The sequence below is a fragment of the Colletes latitarsis genome, chromosome 7, assembly GCF_051014445.1.
Source record: "Colletes latitarsis isolate SP2378_abdomen chromosome 7, iyColLati1, whole genome shotgun sequence".
Lineage (NCBI taxonomy): Eukaryota > Metazoa > Arthropoda > Insecta > Hymenoptera > Colletidae > Colletes > Colletes latitarsis.
Genome location: NC_135140.1, coordinates 10,140,988 through 10,166,473, shown reverse-complemented (window position 1 = coordinate 10,166,473; position 25,486 = coordinate 10,140,988). Strand labels below are relative to the sequence as shown.

At 35.2% G+C, this 25,486-nt stretch overlaps 1 protein-coding gene across 7 annotated transcripts in view; it reads right to left on the bottom strand.

Moving 5' to 3' along the window:
* Positions 1 to 25,486, bottom strand: part of LOC143343624 (uncharacterized) — a 92,983-nt gene that overhangs the window by 55,645 nt on the left and 11,852 nt on the right. For all 7 annotated transcript variants that reach the window (XM_076768699.1, XM_076768696.1, XM_076768700.1 and 4 more), the window contains one exon: positions 21,837 to 22,001. In XM_076768699.1, the coding sequence (XP_076624814.1) occupies positions 21,837 to 22,001 (165 nt within the window). The remainder of the gene's footprint in view (positions 1 to 21,836; positions 22,002 to 25,486) is intronic.

Below are 25,486 nucleotides of genomic sequence, written 5' to 3'. Positions count from 1 at the left end.
CCACTCTATCAGAGTTGGTTACGATTGTTGTTTGCAAATTCGCAAAAAAAGGATTAAAAATTAACCTTCTAAACATTTAACCCTTAACTGATATCATGAGGTACTTCAGCGTCTCAACGACTGAAACTATTAAAATAAAATTAATTTTTTTTGTAATCGATATCATTCCGTGTAAAGAACTGCATGGATTAAAGATAATTGCATGAGAAACTTTGATGTTTTTTATATTTTAATAGCAGGATTAATTGCTCTAATATGGAATATGTTCCTAATTTGGAACACCACAATATTAAAGAATACAGTCTGAAGTTTTGCAAGGTGATCTTTGACCTAATATTATACATAATAAGGTAAATGCATCAGCTTTGTGTTAGCTCGATTATTTCTTCAAATATATAATTTTAATAAATAATATATTAATATAATATTCTATATTACGAGCACTGTGAGTCTAACATGGAAAATGAGGACCTCAGAAAAAAAAGTAAACATTTCCTAAACCGTTATTATATTTAAAATTTGATTGTTACCAGGCAACTGACCCATGTTTTGGGATAATGCCCATCGATACCAGTTAAGAGTTAAAGTGCAATAGTATAGAAAATGAAGATCCATATTTACTTGGCGATATTGCAACAAGATTAAAATGCTTTGAAGAAAATGTGAGAAAGAATAAAAATTGTTGCAAATAAAGTGGAAACGAACGGGCAGATCAACTCGTTCCACCTGTTCCCTCGTGCTTTAGAAACCGAAGTCGAGTCGGTTGGGTCAATCTTCGGAGAAGCGACTTTACGATACCTGGAATGTGTCTCCGGTTGAGTTCGCTCGTGAGCGAATCGGTCGGAAAATGAGTGGAAGGTCGACGACCCTGCTCGCTTCCACCATGAGAAATGCCTGACAGCTGTTAAAATCGTTTAAACGGCGAACGAAATGGTCAAGGGGGATCGTGGGCGACCGTATTTTCGGCGCCAAAAAGTACAAGGAAGTCGTTTCCCAAGAACCGTCGATGGTCGTTTTCAAGTCGCGGAAGCGACTGGATTATTCTACGGCGGCTCGATTGTTGCAAATAAGCAACAATACGTCTCCGAACAAAAACGAAATACATCTTATACAGAGTGGCTCCACGGTACTAATTAGGTCAGGTAAATTCAATGACTCGAAACAACGCAAAAATTGAAAATAAGCGAAATTGAATTTAAATACAGAGAAAGGAAAAACACTCAAGTTTTGAACCCTCGTATCGAAACGACTCGTCGATCACTCAATATAGAATTTCTTAAGGAACAAAAATAAAGTATTTAAAATTAGCAACACAACGCGATCATGCAGCTTTTTGTCTGCCCGAGAAACGTACGCGATCTTCTTTCTATCTTGAAATATTAAAAGTAGGAAATTCTCCTTATGTTGTTTACTTTTTGATTAATTGAATTATACAAATAACTGTGGAGATAATAGTTGACAAAAATATGTTGTTGATTAATTTAACAATCGCTATAGGGAAAGTAAAACCTTTTGGTCGAAATGAGTATATGCAAAATGGCGGTGGAAACAGTGTTAAATAATTATTAGTAGATCGTAGGATGTCGTTGGGCCGTTTCCATTGTAGTTGCGAGCAACAGGAACATCGTTGGCGCTGTACGAATCTCCTGGAATCGCATCTCGTTCGTTTTTCTCGGGCAAAAATGAAATTCATCCGGCAAGCAATGCGAGGAATGTCACCCGTGAGTCAGACGCGGGCATACGCGCTCGCATGCCCGCTAAAATTGGAACTGGTTGGCGTCATAAACGCAAAAAGCTGCATGGAAACGCTCCCTTCCGCCACATTTTCGGCTCGACTCTTTTCCGAACCGGACGAAACGAAATTTCGCGACTCGAAACAGAAAATCATCGTTAATCCACTGAACTGGCACTACAAAATTGTGTTGAAATATCTAAATAGTCGCTTCTATTAAAACGAATTCTTCGAGTCTAAAGTATTGAAAAACAAACTTCACCCCCGTAGCGTGTTTTTAAATTAAGCAAGAAAGAGAGTAGCTCGATTCGAAACAAGAAATCATCGTTAACTCACTGAATTGGCACTACAAAATTGTGTTGAAATATCTAAATAGTCGCTTCTATTAAAACGAATTCTTTGAGTCCAAAGAATCGAAGAACAAACTTCACCCCCGTAGCATGTTTTTAAATGAAGCAATAGAAAGTTGCGCGTTTCGAAATAGAAAATCATCGTTAACTCTCTGAACTGGCACTACAAAATTCTGTTAAAATATCTAAATAGTCGCTTCTATTAAAACAAATTCTTCTAGTCCAAAGAATTGAAAAGCAAACTTCACCCCCGTAGCGTGCTTTTTAATTAAGCAAGAGAGAATTGCATTTATTTTTTTCATTTACCTTCCACGATAAGGAAAGTAAAAGATTATCAAAATTTTTGAATATCTGCATAATATTCCTGTTAATGGCGTCCTTTAAGTTTTCGAACTGAAGTTTCTCGCATGCTTTCGTCTGTCGCGTGTTCGCGCAGCGATTTGTCTATCACTGTGCCCCTTTGGTATCGTTCGAAGAGAAAAAAAAGAAGACAAACAGAATCCGAGGAGGTCAAAGCACCCTTTTCTTTTAGCAATAACTGTCAGAGCTCTGCTTCGCGTCACGAAACTGCCAACTGGAGTGAGTATTGAAACTGAGAAATACGAGAACCATACGATCGTTAATTTTTTCTTCTAGATTTATGGAACCCGCCGTTTCGACGAGTTTCACATTTTATTCTTGAAATTAAAAAACTCATAAATATAATTTGTTGGCAATTAATGTTGAATTTGATTAATATAGGGTTATCCAAATTGAGTGTCACATCTTTCAACAGATGAGATTGCTAAACGGTTTGACTGTTCTTTGTTGTATTTCACACACGTCATCGCTAAACACCGATAAACAAATCATCATGGAACGCTACACTGTGCAACAACGTGTACAAATTGTTGAAAATTATTAGAAATATTCAAGTTCTGTTCGAGCTTGATTTGAGTTGATTTCTCGAGGAGGAGACAACTGGCTCCCAAGATCATGCGATCTAACTTCGTTAGACTTTTTCCTATGAAGTTTTTTAAAAAGTAAAGTTTATGTCAATAAACCACAAACGATTGACGAGTTAAGAAACAATATTATAGCCGCCATTAATGCAATAGAACCCCAATTATGTAATAATTGTAAGAGAAAATTGGGTAAAATGAGTCGAACTCGTGAAAAAAAGACGGTCTTTTGAATGTCATTGTGTTCCACGATTAATATTATGAAGTGAACTTTATATCAGAAACCTGAAATATCTCAAATTCGTTGTGTTTTATATCAATTTAAAGATGTGACATTCAATTTGGATAACCCTATATTACAATATTATGATTTCTTTTTTCATTAATCTTTGATAGACTGTATAAATTTACCAAATAATCAATGTCAACAAGTTTTGCGAGCAGCTAGACTTCTTTCCTTTTTATGCCACCTTTTTTGTGCACTTTGAACACAATAGGGTTTGGACTATTTTGTTTGTTAAAACGGTATTCTAGTGTAAACTTTTTAAAGAATCAATTTCTTAAAAATGCTTAAAAACGGAGGTCAAGTATGGAACTAATAATATTATATGTATTATCCTATAAACGTCACAGATATCATCAAATGACTATTTCTTATACAGGGTGCTCGGTCACCCCTGGGAAAAATTTTAATGGGAGATTCTGGAGGCCAAAATAAGACGAAAATCAAGAATACCAATTTGTTGATGGAGGCTCCGTTAAAAAGTTATTAACAATTAAATTCAAAAATTTCAAATCGTTCTGGAAAAATTATTTTCGATTGCAGGGGTCAATTACAATCATTTTTGGTCAATAGACATACCCCCGAAATCCAACCCACTTTCGAGAAAAAAATTCGAGTAAGTGCTGAAAGTTTTGAGTGAAAAAAAAGACTTTCGAATCGTCTTGGAAAAATTATTTTTAGTTGCAGGGGTCAATTGCAAGCATTTTTGGTCAACAGACGTACCCTCGAAATCCTACTCAGTTTCGAGAAAAAAATTCCTTACCGAAAATATAATTTCTGGCCAGAAATGTCTGCCCGAATTTTCATGCGAGTCTTTAAAACGTCATAACTTCTGAACGAATTGGACGATTTTAATGTTTAAAAAAGCAAACTACGCGTATTTTGATGGAGAATATGCACAAATCGCAAAAATATTCGAAAAGTTGGTCCTTGACCTCACAAAATGAGAAAAACTCCATAAAACTGATCCAATTTTCAAACTGCTATAACTCCTACCATAGCGAATATATTTCATTGAAACTTTTTTCTGAAGTAGAACCCATGGGTATCTACCAAAAAGTATTAGACAACTTTTCTGTAGGGCGTCAAACAAAGTTACTAAAAATGAAAAAGGAATTTTTAAGCAAAATCGACAGGGGGTAGGTGCCTAAATTTTTCGACGAAAAAAAAAATTTTTAATTAATTCTAAAAAAATTATTTTCGGTTGCGGGGGTCAATTACAATCATTTTTGGTGAATAGACATACCCCCGAAATCTTGCGCATTTTTGAGAAAAAAATTTAGTACGGTCGAAACTTTGAACGTTAATAACTGTTTAACAAAGCCTTCATCGACAAATTGGTATTCTTGATTTTCGTCTTATTTTGGCCTCTAGAATCCCTCATTAAAATCTTTTCCAGGGGTGGCCGAACACTCTGTATGTATACATATACTAATAATAGAAACTACTTACCCTATACAGCAAGGATTAATGACACTACGAATTTCCATATACGTACCTGCAACAGAATTGAACAATATGATTAAAATCAAATAATGGATCGATACTTGGAAAATAGCGAAGTAGAAGTTATACGTTTATCGCAAGTACAGTAATTCCTGTACAGTATTACTAGTTTCGATTGAACTATATAGTTAATTTGTCACTTGAAAGCAGGAATTATTGTATCTGATTAATATAGTGCTGAGGCAACCATTGAAAGAAGTAGATGCGTTTATTTACAGAAATTAGTTGCAGTTTTCATATTTAATTTATATTCGGTTTTTGTCATTCAATTTTTCTTCTATATCTATCGCTAAAGAAGGAATGAACGTTATTTATGTGAAAGGCACAGTAAATATAGACTAAGATATCACAAATGTATAAAGTTTGCTTGTAAAAAGCATTACAATAAATATATAAAAATTGTTATAGACAAACATGATATGTAACTGTTTTACAGCAAGAGATATTATAAAAAGTACTACAACGTATTCATATATGATGGTTTGAATGGTCCGTGGCCATTCAATTTCATTACGAATGAAATGTGGTGTGGTCGATTCGAAATCTCGATCCATACGCGTCGAATGTAATCCGTTAGACATGTATTTTTTATTTTGATTATTTCCTTTCACACAATAATTGTTAGCACATATATATATATACTGTGTGAACGAAGTTATTTTACCCCGAACAATATACAATATATTTCCATAATCCTACAACTGGATTGCAAAACCTAGATGCGCAGTTGAATCGAGGAACGCAGTAGAGTTAGTAATTATTTCCATAGAAATTTCCAAGACCTAGCTTTATTGAGAACGTTTGTCTCTTGGGATGGCTTGGCCACTTGTAACCAAGTCAAAACGCAAAAACAGCCCCCTTTTATTTAGCGCGTTGGAAATCGGAAAGATCGCTGTTTCGCGTCAGCGATGAGAACCACTTATCTGTACTCGTCTGGCAACGTACAGACCGAAGTAAACCTAACCGCAAACGTGGTGAATCACCCGAAGGACGCTCTCTCCCCATCTCCTCGGCAGGCTCCGCTCCTTTTTATTTTTCCTACTCATCCATCGTCCGCGATTCAGGATGGGATCGGTTTAATCCCGGTGCCGTTGCAATAATCCTTCGCGTATGCACGGGGCTCGTCGACTTTCTTTCTGACGACCAGAGCCAAAGGAAAAAAAACCTTGAAACACGTAATCCTGATCGAAGAATCCCTCAACAACCGTCACGATGGGCGCTGTCCAGTCGATCGAGTGTCACCGATAGCCAACAACACGCTGTTATAGGCTTCTTCTCGTCTGGGCTTTGCGGTGTAGTTGTACACAAGTTTCTTCCTGTATAGCAGATGATGATACCCCACTCCTCTCCCCTCCCACTGTTAAGGCACACTTTTATCCACGCAATACTACAACCTTGGTGTAACTTACAAATTATTTGACGCTCTTCTAGAGTACAGTGAGCGAAATTCATACAAACGCACTTCAAATTTCACGAATTTTTCCTCTTATTTGAAAGTAGCAAACTGATAATGTTGTCATGAAGCTTTGTTTTGTTCATATAGCTTCAATTGCCAACGCTCCTATGGTGTTCGGCCACCCCTGGGAAAAATTTTAATGGGGGATTCTAGAGGCCAAAATAAGGCGAAAATCACGAATACCAATTTGTTGATGGAGGCTTCGTTAAAAAGTTATTAACGTTTGAAGTTCTGCCGTACTGAATTTTTTTCACGAAAATGCGCAACATTTCGGGGGTATGTCTATTCATCAAAAATGATTGTTATTGACCCCCGCAACCGAAAATAATTTTTTCAGACTTAATTAAAACCTTTTTTTTTCGTCGAAAAATTTAGGCAGCTACCCCCTGTCGATTTTTCTTAAAAATTCCTTTTTCATTTTTAGTAATTTTGTTTGACGCCCTACAGAAAAGTTGTCTAATACTTTTTTGTAGGTACCCATGAGCTCTACTTCAGAAAAAAGTTTCATTGAAATATATTCACAATTGTAGGAGTTACGACTGTTTGAATATTGGACCATTTTTATGGGATTTTTCTCATTTTGCGAGGTCAAGGATCAACTTTTCGGATATTTTTGTGATTTGCATATATTCTCCATCAAAATACGCGTAGTTTGCTTTTTTAAACATTAAAATCGTCCAATCCGTTCAGAAGTTATGACGTTTTAAAGATTCGCATGAAAATTCGGCCAGACATTTCTGGCCAAAAATTATATTTTTGGTAAGGAATTTTTTTCTCGAAACTGAGTAGGATTTCGGGGATATGTTTGTTGACCAAAAATGCCTGCAATTGACTCCTGCAACTAAAAATAATTTTTCCAAGACGATTCGAAAGTCTTTTTTTTCACTCAAAACTTTCAGCACTTACTCGAATTCAATTCAAATAATGGATAATTCAAAATAATGGAGGTCATACAAAATATTAAATTTATAATTATAATATAAGTTTAGTTTTGTTTCGTTTTTTCTTGCTGTGCGTTTATACAAATTTCGCACAGAGAATAAGACTGTATAAATAAATGAATAAATATATGTTTACTTGAATATAAACATGTAAATGCCTATAGCACATAAATATATTTTTACTCTTCTGTCGTTATCATATTCGCCTCATCTGAATTTAAAACTAATAGTCCCAAAAATCATATTTCTTTAAGTGCGTTATTCGAATTTCGCTCATTGTAGTCTCAGACTTCTTTCGACTCATTTGTAATTATTGATGTTAATTTAACACGATTTCGAACTAGACCACTTCGTTGACGTTCACTCAACCGACTGTGAACTGCGGAAATTATTTTCGATACGAAATGACATTCGAAGCAAAAGAAAATCGACTTTGCCAAGAATGGTACGAATACTTTTGTGGACTGTTGTTACGTACTATGTAGAATGAAATCGATATATTTTTGTTATCAGTTAATCAATTTTGTTATAATTTGGTATAAATACACTTTATACACGAGTTCATTGATAGCAAGAAGTTTATTGCAAAATTTTACATGCATCACTTTGATTTCAACAAATTTCACCCATAAGTAATGGGGGCACGAATACTTATGGGATTCACTGTACGAGATTTGAGAACTCTCAACCTTCGGGATCGCTGGCCAGCGTCTTACCAACCCCGCCATTGCCGTACCGCTACTATTCCAGAGTGTCGGCGGATCCTTTTCCGATCCGCGGCTTATGAAATAAAATCGCGCTGGATTGGAGACAGAATCGATAATGGATAGGGAGAAGGAGGGGGAGGGCCTCTTTCTCCGTGGCCCAGCTCGAAACTGGAGGAAACGTCGAACTCTCTCGCCCGAACGTCCGAGCGCGATCGTTAAGCACGGCACGTCGACGGTTTTTATCGAGAAAACAGATCTCCGGTGTGGCTCGATTGAGAGACTAGACCGAAACGGAGGTACACGACGCTAGTTTCTAAAATCAGCGGCTCGAAGGACCCGGGGAAACGCCGCGTTATGAATGGAGGAGACTTCTACGAGAGTCCTTTTTCAAGACGAAGAAACAACACTCGAGTGGTTTCGCTTCAGTAACCGCGGTCTTGGTTCAGCTCCTCCCGGATTCCTTTGTTTAATGCCTTATTGCGATATTTTAACACAGTTCCGCTGTTGCCATGCGGCTCGGCTCCACGCTTATCCTGCTCGTCGTGTGTCGCCACAGTCGGCCAAGAATCATCGTATTCCGCCCGAACGCGATTACACAATCTGCGAGGCCAGACTTGCCAATTTGGCTTTTTTAACGCCAAATTTTAGACATCTGGCTTTCGTTTCAACTAAACTGCCGTTACAAAATTCATTTGGTTTTTTTCGACCGCATGAAAGTATTTCGTAGATAATTAATTTAATCTTGCGGATTTCTGCTGGCAAAATTACTGGATCGTATTGTTTTTATTCCTTTATTCACGATTAAATAGATATACAATTTGCAACGTCAACATTTGGTAGATATCCTGTGTTATTCTTACATTTAAACGTACATTTGTGTATATCTGTGTCGTTGTTCGAATAATGAGATTACCAAGCAAAGTTCGCTATGTTTTGTCGCAGATAGAGACTGCTACTATCGATGCATAAACATGCTAAGGGCAAACTTGACACACGACAACTGAGATTATTTTACTTTAATTTTACGAAGAACTTCTTAAATTCTAAGCAAATCAAAATTTTACGTAAATTCTGTGAGAGGTCAAAATGGCTAAAAAAAAATAAGATTATCCACATCAGAGAATAAGATGTTTTAAGAAATAATGTAACAACTTCACAGATTTAGTATCGATGAAAGCTTTATCGAATACTACGTATAGGGAACGAATTAAAAAAAAAAGAAGAAAACAATGATTTTGTAATTAACGAGATAGTAAGGCTGCAAACAACGTAAGCGAAGTTGCAGGCAAAAAGTAGGCGAACAGGAGACTTTTCTAGGCAACGCAAATGATAGTTTGCAAGAACCGCGGATATCCGGCGGATATCCGCAAGCGCGAATCTCCGCCGGGTCGTGCTTAGACGCCATACACCAATCCGCCATCTTGCGCGCCGTTAAAACCCTTTGCATATCGTGTACGTTTTCTAATTGCGTTAATCGAAACCGGATACTTTTATAGAAAAGCGCAACGACGAACACCGTAACCCTCGTATAACACGGAACGCTCGTAATCGTTACTTAAAAAACCGTTTAAAACATTACTTCGGTTCTTCGTACAGTTTCGTGGCTCTAAATCGCTATTACATCATTTTTTAACTCCTGCAACTTTATAAACACGATGGACGATGTGGAGTACAAGCTACCGTACGTGACAAAGCACAGCGACCGCAAAGCTAGTGTTCGTCGAGTAATAAATATACGCACTCGGCAGAAACAGCTGGTGCATTTCGCCGAGCGAGTCCGCGAGTACTCGACGTGGATGCTTTAATATCTGCGTAATGAAAACAAGAAAAACAAGCCCCCGACGCACTGACACCGACGTCTAAAGTGCAGCTGCAAGTGGATGAACGTGCGGTGAATTCCCAGCGCGTCTAATTAAAAGTCATCTGCATATTTATGGAAGGGGAAACAGGGAGAAAGGGACCGGGCGGATTAACGCACGGAAAGCAGAGGAGAGGAGCCGCGTATTAAAAAATAAAGGGCGAAACAAAGAAGCGGAAGAAACGTACGTCTGGTTAAAGTGGCCGCGTTTACTATTTTTATATCTCTCGTTACGCGCCCGGACCTTTTCGTTCCGCTGCGAATCTTTGTTCACGGCGACACTTGTGAAAATCTTTTCGCGTCTCGTAGGCCAACCCTCTCTCTCACAGATAGACCACGCCCTCTTCCCTTTCCAGTAATTTTCTATAGGTTATCTCACTTTTCAGTTAACGATCAATTCGAACGATCGATGCAATCGGGAAATTAGAATTAGTTTCATTTTTTCGAAAATCACGGAGCTAGAAAAACCCTAATTGACGGGTGTAAGACGTTAAGAGATAGGCTGACGCTTCGTCCTGGAACAGCAGCGATAATTACATGGTTCGTGACCGAGAAGTATATTTTCACAGACGACTGTACCGGAGTTTCGCGGAGAAAGAGATTTCCGGACTCCTTTCAATGAGCGGCCAACATTCTCATGGTGAGAAAATATATTTCACACGGCGATGATCATCCTTGCGTTTCTCTTCCTTTTCCAAGATCCTTTCGTCCAAAAATTTATCTCCGTTTCGCACAGACAGCTCACGAAACAATGAATGACGCAGGAACTAAACAGCGTGCATCCAACAATTGTTTGCCAGTTATCGTGGAAAAAATAAAACGAAACCGGCTTTGTTTAAATAAACGTGAAGCAATTTTGGGAACGAAATAAAATAAAATTAACAACGTAGTTTATAATCATGCATTTACGTTACTGAAGTCTGTTTGAAAATGCTTGAAAAATTTATATCTTTTCAATAAAGCATTTCCGGATATAAGTTTATACGAACTTTGTCTATGTATTTGATCTGAGTAACACGTAGTATAAGTCTGGTCCCAACCTTTTTGGACACCCTGTATATTTTCTACAACCCCAATTATTTATATCTTTCGTGTATTCTTATTGCAATATTATCCAATTTAACATGTCAAGTTTTAATTTTTTAAGTACACCAATAAAAGCTATGTTTAAAAATAATTAAAAACTACCTAACTGTAGTTTAAATAATACTAATTTTTGACGATACAGTTTTTCAAACGCTTTCCAAATATTCTGCAGCTTTATGTTTAATTATAAACAGAATTTTCAATATTCGCAAAGTATAATTAAAAAATTACATCGACTTTCAAAAAGGAAACTAATGCATATCTAAAGAAATCACAAATTCGTATAAACAATGCAATTAAAGACTCTAAAAAATAATTACATACTTCAATTGTGTTCAACTATTCCATTATTAAACAATACTGTATAGTATGAATTTAAACTGAAAATAAAAAGATAATTGAAATTTTGATTTCATCGACAATAAAATAGAAATTATATTCGTCCTATGTCTACAGACAACGTTTGGTAAAATGTATACTAATACATGATTTATTGCCATGATTGCCGTATAATCAAGCCAGTGATTAATGATCATAATTACCGAGTAACGAGTAATTACGATTAATGAATAATACAAATAATCAAAACGAACGTAACCATCGGACACAATTAACGCATTAATAATTAATTACGAAACGATTACACTTTCGATTGCGATTGAATCGGTTAGTTAATAATGAAAAATCGAAAGAACTTAGTAAAAGATTAAGACCAAATCAAAACGAACTGGATATCCGTGAAAGTTTCTTTCTACTGGTTACAGAAAACCTATAATTTCGCTTAAATTTGAGAAATCTCCCGCTACAATTAAAAATAAACTTTCCATTCTACGAATTTGAAAGGTACGAATTTCTGAATAATCCTCTGGGAAGTCATGCGTGAAAAGATAGCCCGGAATGCGCTTACTTGGTTTCATACTATTTTCGAACGATTGAATAATAAATGAATTACAAATTTTTTAAAAACCACAATCGTGTAAACAATTTATTCGCGTCACGCGTACATAAACGCATAATTGCATGCTCTTCGTACGATAGTGGAATACAAAATGGGGGGAAACATTGTTCGTGAACTGTCGCCGATATTAATTATAGAATCAGCATGCTTCGCAGGAAGCAGAGTCGAGAATACATATCGTCACATTTTGTCAAAACCGATCGTTCGCATTATAAATATTGAACAAACGTACGAAACAATAATACTTTCTGCAAATCTTCCAGTAAATGAAAATTGAAAGGATCGATAACCGTGGTCGACAAATTTTAAGCAATAGTTTCCATACTTTACGATTGATCTTCCTATTTATTTACGTATATCCAAATAGAAAATAACGGGAGAAAAACATAAATAAAGATTTTTTTTTTAATTCGTTACGTGGAGTTTTCATGACATTATATAGACCTTTATGTTATGATTTTTATATTATAAATTTATATAAATGTTGAATTTACATAAGTTTAAGTTTACTTAGTGTCTCATTTGCGTTTAATTTTTAGTAACTGTCTGTTAAAATTGTAGATCAAATAAAAGGCTGTTAAAAATCGGCAAAGATTACCCCATTTCGGTAGTAGAAAACATTCACTTTTAATCTGTGTTCTAGAAAACCTAGAGCCGATTTTCGTGATTAAAGTCATAACAGAGAGTAAAACTAATTACTTAGACAAAGAAGACATATTTGCCGTTGACCAGTGTAATCAATGTTTCTTTCAAACCACGTATATTTATTATAAATTTAATTCGCAGAATTTTACTTATTTTTTCCTCTCTCCTCGACAGTATTTAGTCTCTACGAAGGAAGAAATCGAAGAAATACTGCGAAATCTAACGGGAAAAAGAAACGAATCGTTTATGGGAAATTCCTGTCGACGAAACCTGATATATGCATGTTTGGAAAGACTCACCAGGATGACACTGAGAGCTGTTTGGAAACGGGTATCCTCTTCCTTCTCTGGTGTTGTTAAAAGCACTACAGATCACTGTGAATCACTGAATTCGACTACCCGACGCACAGTCTCTGTATTACAATCGAGAAAACGCGGTTCCTTAATCGAAAGAAGACTTTGTAATTTCGGGAAGCCCTGTTCACTTTTCGTCTTGCACCGACTCGTCGATGCGCCTTGTAATTTCAGTCGCGATTCGCGAACGACAGAAAAATCGCCGAGACGTCAGGCAGAATGCCAAAAAGCGTCGATTGTGCGAGCTACCGGAAAGGTTTCCGACCGACAGGAAGGTGAAAAGTGCCGGCTCGGCCTCTGACAGACAACTTCACAAACGAGTGACGAACGAGCAAATGAATGGTCGGAGGACCTGTAGGCATCTACTCTTTTGCCCGAGGACGAAGGAAGAGGTAGCCACCGAACCATGGCGCAGCAGGCCTGAGTTAGGCGATCATACCGCGCACCGTGGTGCTTTTTCCCCCATCGCGAGCCTCCAAATTATTTGCAGGGGCAAGGACCACAAATGTCCGACTTCGATTTTAACGCTGATTTGCAAGCTGATAGTATACAGAGTGTTCGGCCACCCCTGGGAAAAATTTTAATGGGAGATTTTAGAGGCCAAAATAAGACGAAAATCAAGAATACCAATTTGTTGACGGAGGCTTCGTTAAAAAGTTATTAATGTTTAAAGTTCCGCCCGTACTGAATTTTTTTCTAGAAAGTAGGTAGGATTTCGAGGATATGTCTATTCACCAAAAATGATTGTAATTGACCCCCGTAACCGAATATAATTTTTCCAGAATGATTTCTAACTTTATAATATTCCCGAAATAGTTAAGCACCTACGCCTTGTCGATTTTTCTTAAAACGTAGTTTTTGATTTTTAATAATTTTGTTTGACATCCTACAGAAAAGTTGACTAATACTTTTTTGTAGGTATCCATGAGCTCTACTTCCAAACTAAATTTCAATGAAATCCATTGACTATTGTAGGAGTTATGGCTGTTTAAATATCGGACCACTTTTAAGGGGTTTTTCTCATTTTATGAAATTAAGGAACAACTTTTCGAACATTCTTAGAATCTCTACATATTCTTCATCAAAATACGCGTAGCTTGCATTTTGAAACATGAAAATCCTCTAATCCGTTCGGAAGTTACGATGTTTTAAACATATGCATGAAATTTCAAGGTAACATTTCTGGCCACACATTATATTTTCTATAATGAATTTTTTTCTCGAAAGTGCGTAAAATTTTGGGGATATGTGTATTCACAAAAAATGATTGTAATTGACCCCCGCAATCAAAAATAATTTTTTTAGAACGATTTGAAATTTTTGTTTTCGTTGAAAAATTTAGGCACCTACTCCCCGTCGATTTTTCTTAAAAATTCCTTTTTCATTTTTAGTAATTTTATTTGGCGCCCTACAGAAAAGTTGTCCAATACTTTTTTGTAGGTACCCATGAGCTCTACTTCAGAAAAAAGTTTCATTGAAATATATTCACAATTGTAGGAGTTATGACTGTTTGAAAATTGGACCATTTTTATGGGGTTTTTCTTATTTTGCAAGGTCAAGGACCAACTTTTCGAATATTTTTGCGATTTACACATATTCTCCATCAAAATACGCGTAGTTTGCTTTTTTAAACATTAAAATCGTCCAATCCGTTCAGAAGTTATGACGTTTTAAAGATTCGCATGAAAATTCGGGCAGACATTTCTGGCCAGAAATTATATTTTTGGTAAGGAATTTTTTTCTCGAAACTAAGTAGGATTTCGGGGGTATGTCTATTGACCAAAAATGCTTGCAATTGACCCCTGCAACTAAAAATAATTTTTCCAAGACGATTTGAAATATTTTTTTTTCGTCGAAAAATTTCAGCACCTACCCGATTTTTTTTCTCGAAAGTGGGTAGGATTTCAAGGGTATATCTATTGACCAAAAATGATTGTAATTGACCCCTACAATCGAAAATAATTTTTCCAGAGCCATTTGAAATTTTTGAATTAAATTGTTAATAACTTTTTGACGTAGCCTCCATCAACAAATTGGCATTCTTGATTTTCGTCTTATTTTGGCCTCTAGAATCCTCTATTAAAATTTTTCTCAGCGGTGGCCGAACACCGTGTATTACATATAGTATTCCACATTACGAGCACTATGAACTTAATATGGAAAATGAGGACGTAAGCATTTCCTAAACCGTTGTTATATTTTAAATTTAACTGTTACTAAATTCATACTATTTAAGTTTATATAAAAGGTCGGCAAACAAGTGAAACATGTATAAAAAAAAGTATTCAATATTAAAGCAACTGACCCTATCACCTTGCAAAGATCCATTAAAATTGAAGTCGCATAATACGTGTCCTTCCCTTTTTAGAACTAAGATATTTTGTTTACGCTATGAATAAAAATGATAAAACACCTCAAGGCATCTATTTGTAAAAATTAATTTTCCAAAGTGAACTGCCGATCGAATACGTTTTCCACGCCGCGTAACGGCAACAAGTTTTGTTTTAATTTTTTAATCAAAATAAGAAACGAGACAAGCATTTAATTCTTTTTATGGGAGCTCCGTTCTTGGAGAAAGAGGTTTCCCCCTGCACCGTACTCCTTCTACTAGGATGCACTCGACGGCCATGCTGGCTCAGACATTTCCATCTTTTTCTCTCCCAGTCTGGCTTTCAATTTTATTTCGTTCTTCGATCATGCACCGTGCCTCATTCGCGGAAGCTGCAATCCAACCCTCCTGGCTGGCATCGATCCTACCAACGTCGCTTTTCGCAAGCGAAAATATAACGATCTGTTAGATCCATTCGTGTTCACGCTGAAGACACGAAAGTCATCCTAGAAACTAGCGACAGAACCAATTCAATGATATATTCGTTAACACCTTAACGCTCATGCCCGAGTCTGACTGCTTTGAAAAACGATATTTGTTTAATCCAACGGTTTAAGGAATAATAATATTTGCTTTCCTTCAAATTATACGTTAGATACAACATTGTAATTAACAAAAACTGCATTTTTGGAAACAAATCCAATATAGAAAACTGATCATTCTTGGTTAACCCGAAAAATATGAGCGTTAATGTGTCAAGTGCACGCATACACGGTGAAAATTCCAAGTCGATTTTCTCGAAAACAAAGTCCCACGTGAAAAATTTCTATTGTATGTTTTAGACTTATCTTTTTATGTAGAATCACCCCCAAGTGTTAAAAATTTTCTTCGCGTAATATCAAGTTGGAGATTTAACCTTATCAACATGACAACATCTATCATAATCCGGAACACTTTAGCTAGTTTGAAAAGTTGGAAAAACTAATCGCGCATATTTGGGATATTTTTGTCCTGAATACGCCGAGCGTACAGTTGAATCTGGACAAAGTACAGTCGTATAGTTCGTCAAAAAATGATGAGAATAATGAAAAATACGCGTTTTACAGTAGAATACCCCGTTAAAAGCGTGTAACATAATGACGTTAATGAAATGTAAGCAAGATGCGTGAAAACGTTTATCAGCTACTACTGCTAGTTCACGCGTAATAAATCATTTTTTCACACAGAAAGGGATGATCGATCGAGGCCGTTTTAACGACAAAAACTTTCACATGCACGCCAAGATGCCGCTTTCATTAAGCAATTATTGATTAACGTACCGCCGGCATACAACGTCCAACGACTTTATCCATCTAATGGATCTTAGAAAATGCGAAATAGTCAGAAGTAAGTGTTGCATGGCTGATCAAAATTCTCCTCCGGAATCGCGTCAGCTCGAGCGTGGGTAATTGCACTTGGCTAGAGTGCAGCCAGAGTTGCAACTAGCGATGGGATCAAGCTTAATATTCGGTAATCGATACTAATTAAATCAATGGTTCCCAAACTCTCTGAAAACCGATTTTCTAAAAAGAAAAAAACCAATGGAGCAAACAACTTTTCAGAAAGCGATACAAAACATTAAGGAATTGATTCTTTCTTCTTTTATTTTAGCACCTGCTATAGTAAAACTTATCCTGATTAACTCGTTAACACCTCTGTGAATGCATTAATTTTATTCATAATTGATATCCTGCGTTTGTGTAATTAACTGCATAAAATAAAGAATTGATCGGTTTTTTATTTTTCTATAATATATTTTGAGGTGCACCGCGATACAAGTTCTTTTTGTAAATATTACCGTTCAAGGGTTAAGAATCTTTTTTCGTTTCAAATGTGTATTCAAACTTTAATAATTACCAATTGCAAATATTTCAGTGAGAAAAAATTTACATATTTTATATATTAGTAAATATATGTGAGATATTTCAATTGGTCGATAGAAAAGAACAATTCTGCTTTGTACTCGCGATACGCTCGACTCCATTGCTATTTCTCCTATCCATATATTCGACGAAGGAAGCCACGGACGAGACGATGTGCTCGTGTGCCACGTGCCCATAACACGCTTCTGCAATTAGGCTTAGGAATCGCCATTGTATCGGAAACTGCCCCCTACCCCTCTCTCGAAGAGAATCCCGACAATGGGAATGCAAGCAATTTGCCTGAGAGAACCGACTCAATTGCAACTCGATCAGGAAATTGGACAAACTATAACAGCGGGCTTCAAATCTGCATGGAATTCTACTAGGGGAGACTGAGGCAAAATAAGACTAAGAGACTTTGGCGAAAAAGATACATAATATCCTCTTCATCGAAGAAATACTAAAACAAATTTAAATTGTAGTTTAATATTTTCTCTCATAAACCCAACACACCGTGTTCAAAAATAGTTTTAAAAAGACATGTAAACAAAGAATTGATTAGCTAAATGAAGCTCCCTGGAAGTTAAGTCGAAAAAGACTTTAACTAAATGTTAGTTTTGGAATACAATTGAAATTAATATTTGAAAATGTCCAGGGAATAGTTTCACTTAAAATTACACATTTCTGAGACTGCAGATCTTTATGCAAATTCATATTTTTATTAATAGAATTAATGAAATGAAAACTTCGTAGAGGGTTGTTTCAACACCCTAAATATAATAATTTGTGTCTTGCTTTAAATATTTATATTTTTGCATATTAAGTACATTCTGTAATTTTTTGAGAATTAAAATTTTCTATAAACGCGTAAACATCCCCAATCTAATAATTACGTTTACTCTAAAGATGACTAAATTATAATATGTATAATATTTAGAATCAGTGAGAATTAGAGGTAAAAGTATAAAAATAGTATGAAGAAAGAAAGAATGATTAATGTAAAATGTAAAAATTGGGGGGCAGAATGATTATTTTCTAACGAAGAAAGGTTTGATTTTAATCGTCCTGATAAGTATGCGTGATGTTACCATGATCTGTGGAAAGAAGAGCGATATCTTTTCAGCGGGCACTCATCCGTTGATTCCGTTATGGTAGGGGATGCAATTTCTTACTTCGAAATAGTCGACCTAGTAATTATAGAAGGGAAACGAGATCCAAGAAAGTATTTAAATATTCTTGAGAATGTAATAGAAAAAATTGAACGCGTTATGGAAAAGAAAGTTACATTTTTCATCACGATAATGCTGTAATACATTCAGTGCCTGTATTAAATGGCTTTATTAAAGAAATAATTAAGTTTCTACCTTTCCCACGTTTCTTCGGATATATAAATATTATGGGCAAAATTTATAGAGATGGCTTTCTAGGCGAATTATAAATACAGCTTATCGATTTATTATTTATTTCACCCCCCTAAAAGTTATGGCATGAATAAAACATTTTTACTCATCGATATCGACTTCTGCGCGTGTAATGATTGCTATTTGTCGGTGGATAAATATTGTCGATAATTAATTAAGTATAATAATTGTCGGTAATTATCTCCCAAGATAAACATCGTGCATATTTAATTCTGATAGCTGTTATAAATAATAATAATAATCTCTAAACGAAATAGTAATGGAAGTCGTAGACGTCAGAAGTTATTAATCGTTGTTTCGTTGGCATAGTCAGATATAATCTTGACCCGTATTCAAGGCGGAATTTCATTTAATCGGTCCCCAGACACCGACAGATTTCAAGTCAGAATTTTCTCCCGAACGACGAGCAAAACACGAACGTTTGATACTTCGAGAAAGTAAGGGGAATGCCGTCTCGCAAGGAATTTCGCACTGGAAAACGTGAATCTCGTAATGACTCGTACTCCTTGTAAGCGGCTGCCAACAAACTGTGTCCAGTTGTTCTTCGTGGCGCTGTCATGCTCTGCTTCTTGTTGCTTCAGGGACGAAGATCGGAACAGATTGCCCCGGCACCCGTTTCACCGACGTTCTTTCCTTCCGTTGAAAAGTTGCCCGTTTCTGCTCATAGACATTCCACGACGGAAGTTCGTTGAACCTTCCGTCGACGCATCTAGTCATTCTCCGGGCAATGTCGTTTTCGATGCCAAATTTTTGCATACGAATCTCAACGAGCAGCGCGCAACTTTCCGACGGTATTTCTAGACCACTAATTCCCAACACAACTACCGAAGAAATTAAAACGATAGATACTTAAAATATTTATTCATTCCCTTATAAAAAAAACTACGGTAAATATTCAATGATCCGATCGAGTAAATTTTTTACAATTATTAGAAACTACGAATGGGTTATTTCGACCACTTTGGTAGTTCCAGTGTTAACCTCTTTTTTATATGGATCCCCCTCGACTATCGGATGAAATTCAGGGACCATTTTTCCAAAATACAGTATTGATTCGTTATTAGTCGTCCGCTCGGGGGACAAGAGTAATTACTGATGAAACAATCTTTTATTTAACAGGCCTCTGACAAGGAGCAGTTGTGAAAATTGCTTTTGAAACGATAGCAGGTTATAGTATGTAACTAGTATCAAAAAACCTTAATAAGTTTCTTAACAATGGACCTTCGTTTTCGAGATAGCTTGGTTTCAAAGTTTGATACATGTGAGATACGAAGCCAAGTTACTTTTTTTTCTTTTATTATTTTGAAATGCAAAAATATATTTTATTTAATATGTATATATGGCATACAGTATTAAAATAGCATTATATGTCGTATATATTATTCAATATTAATTATTCGTATTAGTTATTATCAAATAAATTCTGTATTAGTCATTCGTATTGTCAATATCGATGCTTATGATTTTCGAATAGTTTTCAAATAGAGAATTTACTTGCTAATGATTAATATAGAAAAATATATGCGACATATAATGCAGTTTTACTACTGTACTTACTACTGTTTTTTGTATTCAAAATTTAAGGATACTTCGTTCTAATATTTATGTCATATACAGGGTGTTCGAACACCCCTGGCAAAAATTTTAATGAGAGATTCTGGAGGCCAAAATAAGACGAAAATCAAGAATACTAATTTGTTGATTGAGGCTTCGTTAAAAAGTTATTATTAAAATTATTAATAAAATTTGACCACCTACACGAATTTTTTTTTCGAAAGTACGTAGGATTTCGAGGGTATGTCTATTCACCAAAAATAATTGTAATTGACACCTGCAACCAAAAATAGTTTTTCCAGAATGATTTGAAACTTTTCAATTTCGCCGAAATATTTAGTCACCTACCCGCTGTCGACTTTTCTTAAAACGTCGTTTTTTATTTTTAGTAATTTTGTTTGACGCTGTACGGAAATGTTCTCTAATACTTTTTTGTAGGTATCCATGAATTCTATTTCCCCCTAAAATTTCATTGAAATATATTCACTATTATAGGAATTATGGTTGTTCGAAAATTGAACCATTGTTATGTTGTTTTTCTCATTTTTCGGTGTTACGGAGCTACTTTTCCAACATTCTTACAATTTCTATATATTCTTCACGAAAATACGCGTAGTTTACATTTCGAAAAATTTTAAATCCTCCAATCCGTTCAGAAGTTATGATGTTTTAATCATACTCATTATCTTTTCGATAATGAATTTTTTTCTCAAAAGTGCGTAGAATTTCGGGGATATGTGCATTCACAAAAAATGTTTGTAATTGATCCTCAGAACCGAAAATAATTTTTCCAGAACGATTTGAAATTATTTAATATCGCCGAAAAATTGTCCGGTCAATATTGGATCTTTAAACGTTAATAACTTTTTAACGAAACCTCCATCAACAAATTGCTATTCTTGACTTTCGTCTTATTTTGGCCTCTAGAATCCCCCATTAAAATTTTTCCCAGAGATGGCCGAGCACCCTCTATACATAGTAGATAAATTATATTTCTGCATTTCAAAATAATAAAAGAAAAAGAAAAAACTAACTCGGCAGGGATCGGAACTCGCTACCATAAACTTTATAGCTAATCGCTCTGCTGACTTAAGCACAACTTGTTCTGTAAAATAAATTTAATTAATTCTTTCATTATGTGCGTATCAAACTTGAAATAAAAATATCTCGAAAACGGTGGCCCATTGTGAAGAAACCTATTAGGGTTTTTTTGTACTATGTATATACCATAACTTGTACCTGCTGTTCAAAGCAGGTTATTCTTATTGTTTCAAAGCAATTTCCACGACGTGCAAGGTGGTCCCCTTGCGAGTGCAATTGAACCCCAGTGAGCAAAACGACGACAGATCATTTTAGCTCGAGACTTCGGTGGCTTCGATAGTAATTGGATCCGTGGACCACAGATTAAGAATCCAGCAATACTGAATCGACAGAAATATCTTTGAGAGCATATACCTTCAAAAAATGGGAAAAAAATCGATTTTCCGAAGGTTCTAGACCGAAGTATCTCCCTTAAGATAATCGATAATTTCATATGGATCTGTTCCATCGCGGCTGTATAATTATTCGCTTCGATTGCGCTATTCGTGACATGGAAATCTTCTCCACGTTCCAGCAATAGATCGGCCAAATTAATGGAACATAACTAAGCACGCTGCTCGAACGACGATTTCAACAAGCATCGTTTTCTCTTAATTTTCTCTCGAGCGAGAATCGTACATTGGATGCATCGCACAATAGTCACGGTTTTCGTTTAAGAATCTCCAATACATATTTTTTAGTATTGTCGACTAATTGAAGAAATTCTGTACTCACTTGGATCTCGTCGTATTTCGTGGTACAGAAGGGTCAGCAATTTCGAAGGACTCAAGTAATCCGTCAGGCCGTCAGAGGCAAGAACAAGGAAATCTTCTGTGCCGTCCAAAGGAATGCATTTAATTTCTGGTTCCGCCGTTACGAATGGTTTGTATTGGACGTCGCCTGAAATGGAAACAAGTATATTAATTTGAATGCCCACAAGCCCGAATCTACGAACACACTCCGGAACAAAAAGATAGCACACTTCCAAATTATTGTAATTTCTGTTTATTAAACATTACAAATTCAGCTTTTTGTATGCATATATTTTCAGACTGTCCTTGTTGATACATACAAATGGAATGAAATGAACCCTCCTTAATCTATCTATTTTTATTTAAAGCAATACAATTATCAACAAGATATAAAGGGACAAAATGATATCGCACTTGAAAAACTTTAAGCATAAAACAAATAATGAATAAAAATTAATGCTTAATATTTTATAGAACCTCCTTTACATCTAATAATTTCAATCGATCTGTTTGGTAAAGATTTATACAATTGTTTAATACTTTTTTGGCTAATATTCTCCTACTCGTCCAAAATGTACTGTTTTAAATCGTTATGCGGCTCTGGCAAGATGTTCCCAACAATTTTCAATAATGTTGAGGTCAGGGGATCTTGCTGGCCAATCCAAAGTACGAATGTTTCGCGAAGAAAAGTATTTCTTTACCGCTTTCGCCGTATGAATTGCAGCATCTTGTCGTAAAATGTATTTATTTCCAGCAATTCTTACAGCATATGTGTTTAGTTGTTCATTTATAATTCAATCAATATATCGTTCACTATTATACTAATTTCACTATATTTTAATGGGGTATTCTAGAGGCCAAAATAAGACGAAAATCAAGAATACCAATTTCTTGATGGAGGCTTCGTTAAAAAGTTATTAACAATTAAATTCAAAAATTTCAAATTGTTCTGGAAAAATTATTTTCGATTGCGAGGCTTAATTACAATCATTTTTGGTGAATAGACATACCCCCGAAATCCTACGCATTTTCGCAAAAAAAAATTCAGAATGGGTGGAACTTTAAACGTTAATAACTTTTTAACGAAGCCTCCATCAACAAATTGGTATTCTTGATTTTCGTCCTATTTTGGCCTCTAGAATCTTCCATTAAAATTTTTCCCAGAGGTGGCTGAACACCCTGTATATCTTTCTGTTTAATTGCTATTAAAATTTTAAAAAAATTAATTTCCAGGGGATGGTAAGCCAAATAAGTTTGGGAACCACTGCATTAGTGTTTACACCAGTAATTTCTGTAATTTGTCTCGCAGTTATTCTTGAATTTGATGCTATTCTCAATATCACGCGTCTTTCGCGAGTACTTAAACTTCATGGACAACCAGAACTTTTATTTTTTCGGGATTTTTTAACGAGTTCATAATAACCTTCCGATTTCTATTTACAACTTTCGATATTTGTGCAATTGAATATTGTTCTTTCTTTAACATCAATATCGTATGTATTTCACATTCATTTAGCTGTTTCTCACGACCCATTTTTAACACTTTACTACATTTTTTTAAATCAAATAAGCACGAAGAACGGTAGGATACACATTATCAACTACGTTTTACAAGGAATGTTCGCTATTCAGAAACTTATACACAACTGAGAAGCGAAAATTTGCTACTTGTGCTATATGTTTGTCCTGTAGTGTAATTCAAGCATAATTGTTTAAGAAAGTGACGAATCTTGCAAATAATAATAATTGTTAAGAGCTGTAGCATCATTCCGCTGAGACTCGTTGTTGGGCGAGGTTTATGATAGGGCTAAAAATCTAATCTAATCTAATCTAAAAGTATAATTTTATTTACTTTGCACTTCACAATGATTATTTCGTAATTTCTTCTATCCCACAAAGCTTATCTTAACTTTCTAATATTCCTCCAATCGATAATCCTAATTCTAATCCTAATTCAAATTTTATTCAGAATTTTGCATCCCACAATTTAAATCGTTATTTCATTCGATCGTAATTGTTTCATTTTAACAATCGTTAAAAGATTCTTTTCCTCTCTCTCGCGAATTTTTATGTTCATTTAATCATTAACTGTACCCAGTTTCATTCATAGTAGTGGTAAAGTGATGGAAAAAACCATACAAATTTATAATAACCGGAAGCGTCTATGTTACGGTAGTGCCATTATTTAAATTAGCCGCGCCATTCATTAAATAGATAATTAAAGTTAATTACAGTCTAGTTGAATACTGATGCTCCCCACACTTCGCCATCGCGTGTTTTTCAGATGTAAAAAAAACCATCGCTTATGCGCAATGGATAACTGTAACAGTTATTTCAAATTCCATAAAATTGCACATCATGGGGAAAGAAATTTTCTCTCATTGTCCTTTCTTTCTATTTTCTTCCATCAAAAACATATTTTCTGAATCAAGAAGAAAAATATATATTTTTCCTCCAATTACTTAAAACCCAATCTTTAAAGATTCGTTCAAAAACTCTAGCATTTCTGTGCTATAAATATGGTATAGTGACTTCCTGTATTTTATAAAATTTTTGCCCAATAGAAATTTTGAAAAAACTTTTATCATACAAATTTAAAAATATCTAATTTACAAAAATGGATATTATTTTAATAAAAAACATACAGATTCTAACAAAATTGAAAATACAGTTAATTACTTCTTTCAATCTCTGATTTATTATATTACTAAGTCATAGGTGCATAATGATCAAAAGATAAATTATATTTCATAGTATTATAAAATACATTCTGCTTCATTAATTTTCACGTTCATTTGTCACTCGAGGTGCTTTTATATCTCACTGTATATAAATATATATCCAGATGTTAATTATATTTTTTCTAAAACTTTCATATTCGCAATATTTTTAAATGCTTTGTATTAATTCACCGATAGAAAAATAATTCCTTTCTCCGTACCATTTTCCTCGCTTCTGAACGATATTAAACATAAATAACTACGATCCGTGAATGTACTGTGTAATTATGTAAATACACGACAAACAAATTGAACATTATTTGTGGTTAATCGTACAACATTACAGGAATGTTGAAAGCAGAATTTACATAAATATCTAATAAACAACGTTTAATTGTTATGCGGTTTTGAAGAATGTTATCTGCAGCAAGGATCAAGATTTGTAAATAGATTACTTTTTTTCTGTAAACTATTAATAATTGTGTATGCAACTGATAAAACAGATCCAATAAACAGGAAAGCACGCATCGTTAATGGATGTCGAGCTATCACCTCGAAAAACAATTGACCATTGTGACATTCATTCACGTTTCGTCTCGAGAAATGTATTGAAATGAGTGGTCGTTGCTTCGAGTACCTTTTATGAATGGAACAGCAATAATACAGGGTATTTGGCCTCCCCTGGAAAAAATTTTAATGGGGGATTCTAGAGGCTAAAATAAGACGAAAATCAAGAATACCAGTTTGTTGATAAAGGCTTCGTTAAACAGTTATTATCAAAATTATTAATAAAATTTGTCCATCTACACGAATTTTTTCCTCGAAAATGCGTAGGATTTTGGGGGTATGTCTATTGACCAAAAATGCTTGCAATTGACCCCTGCGACTAAAAATAATTTTTCCAAGTCGATTC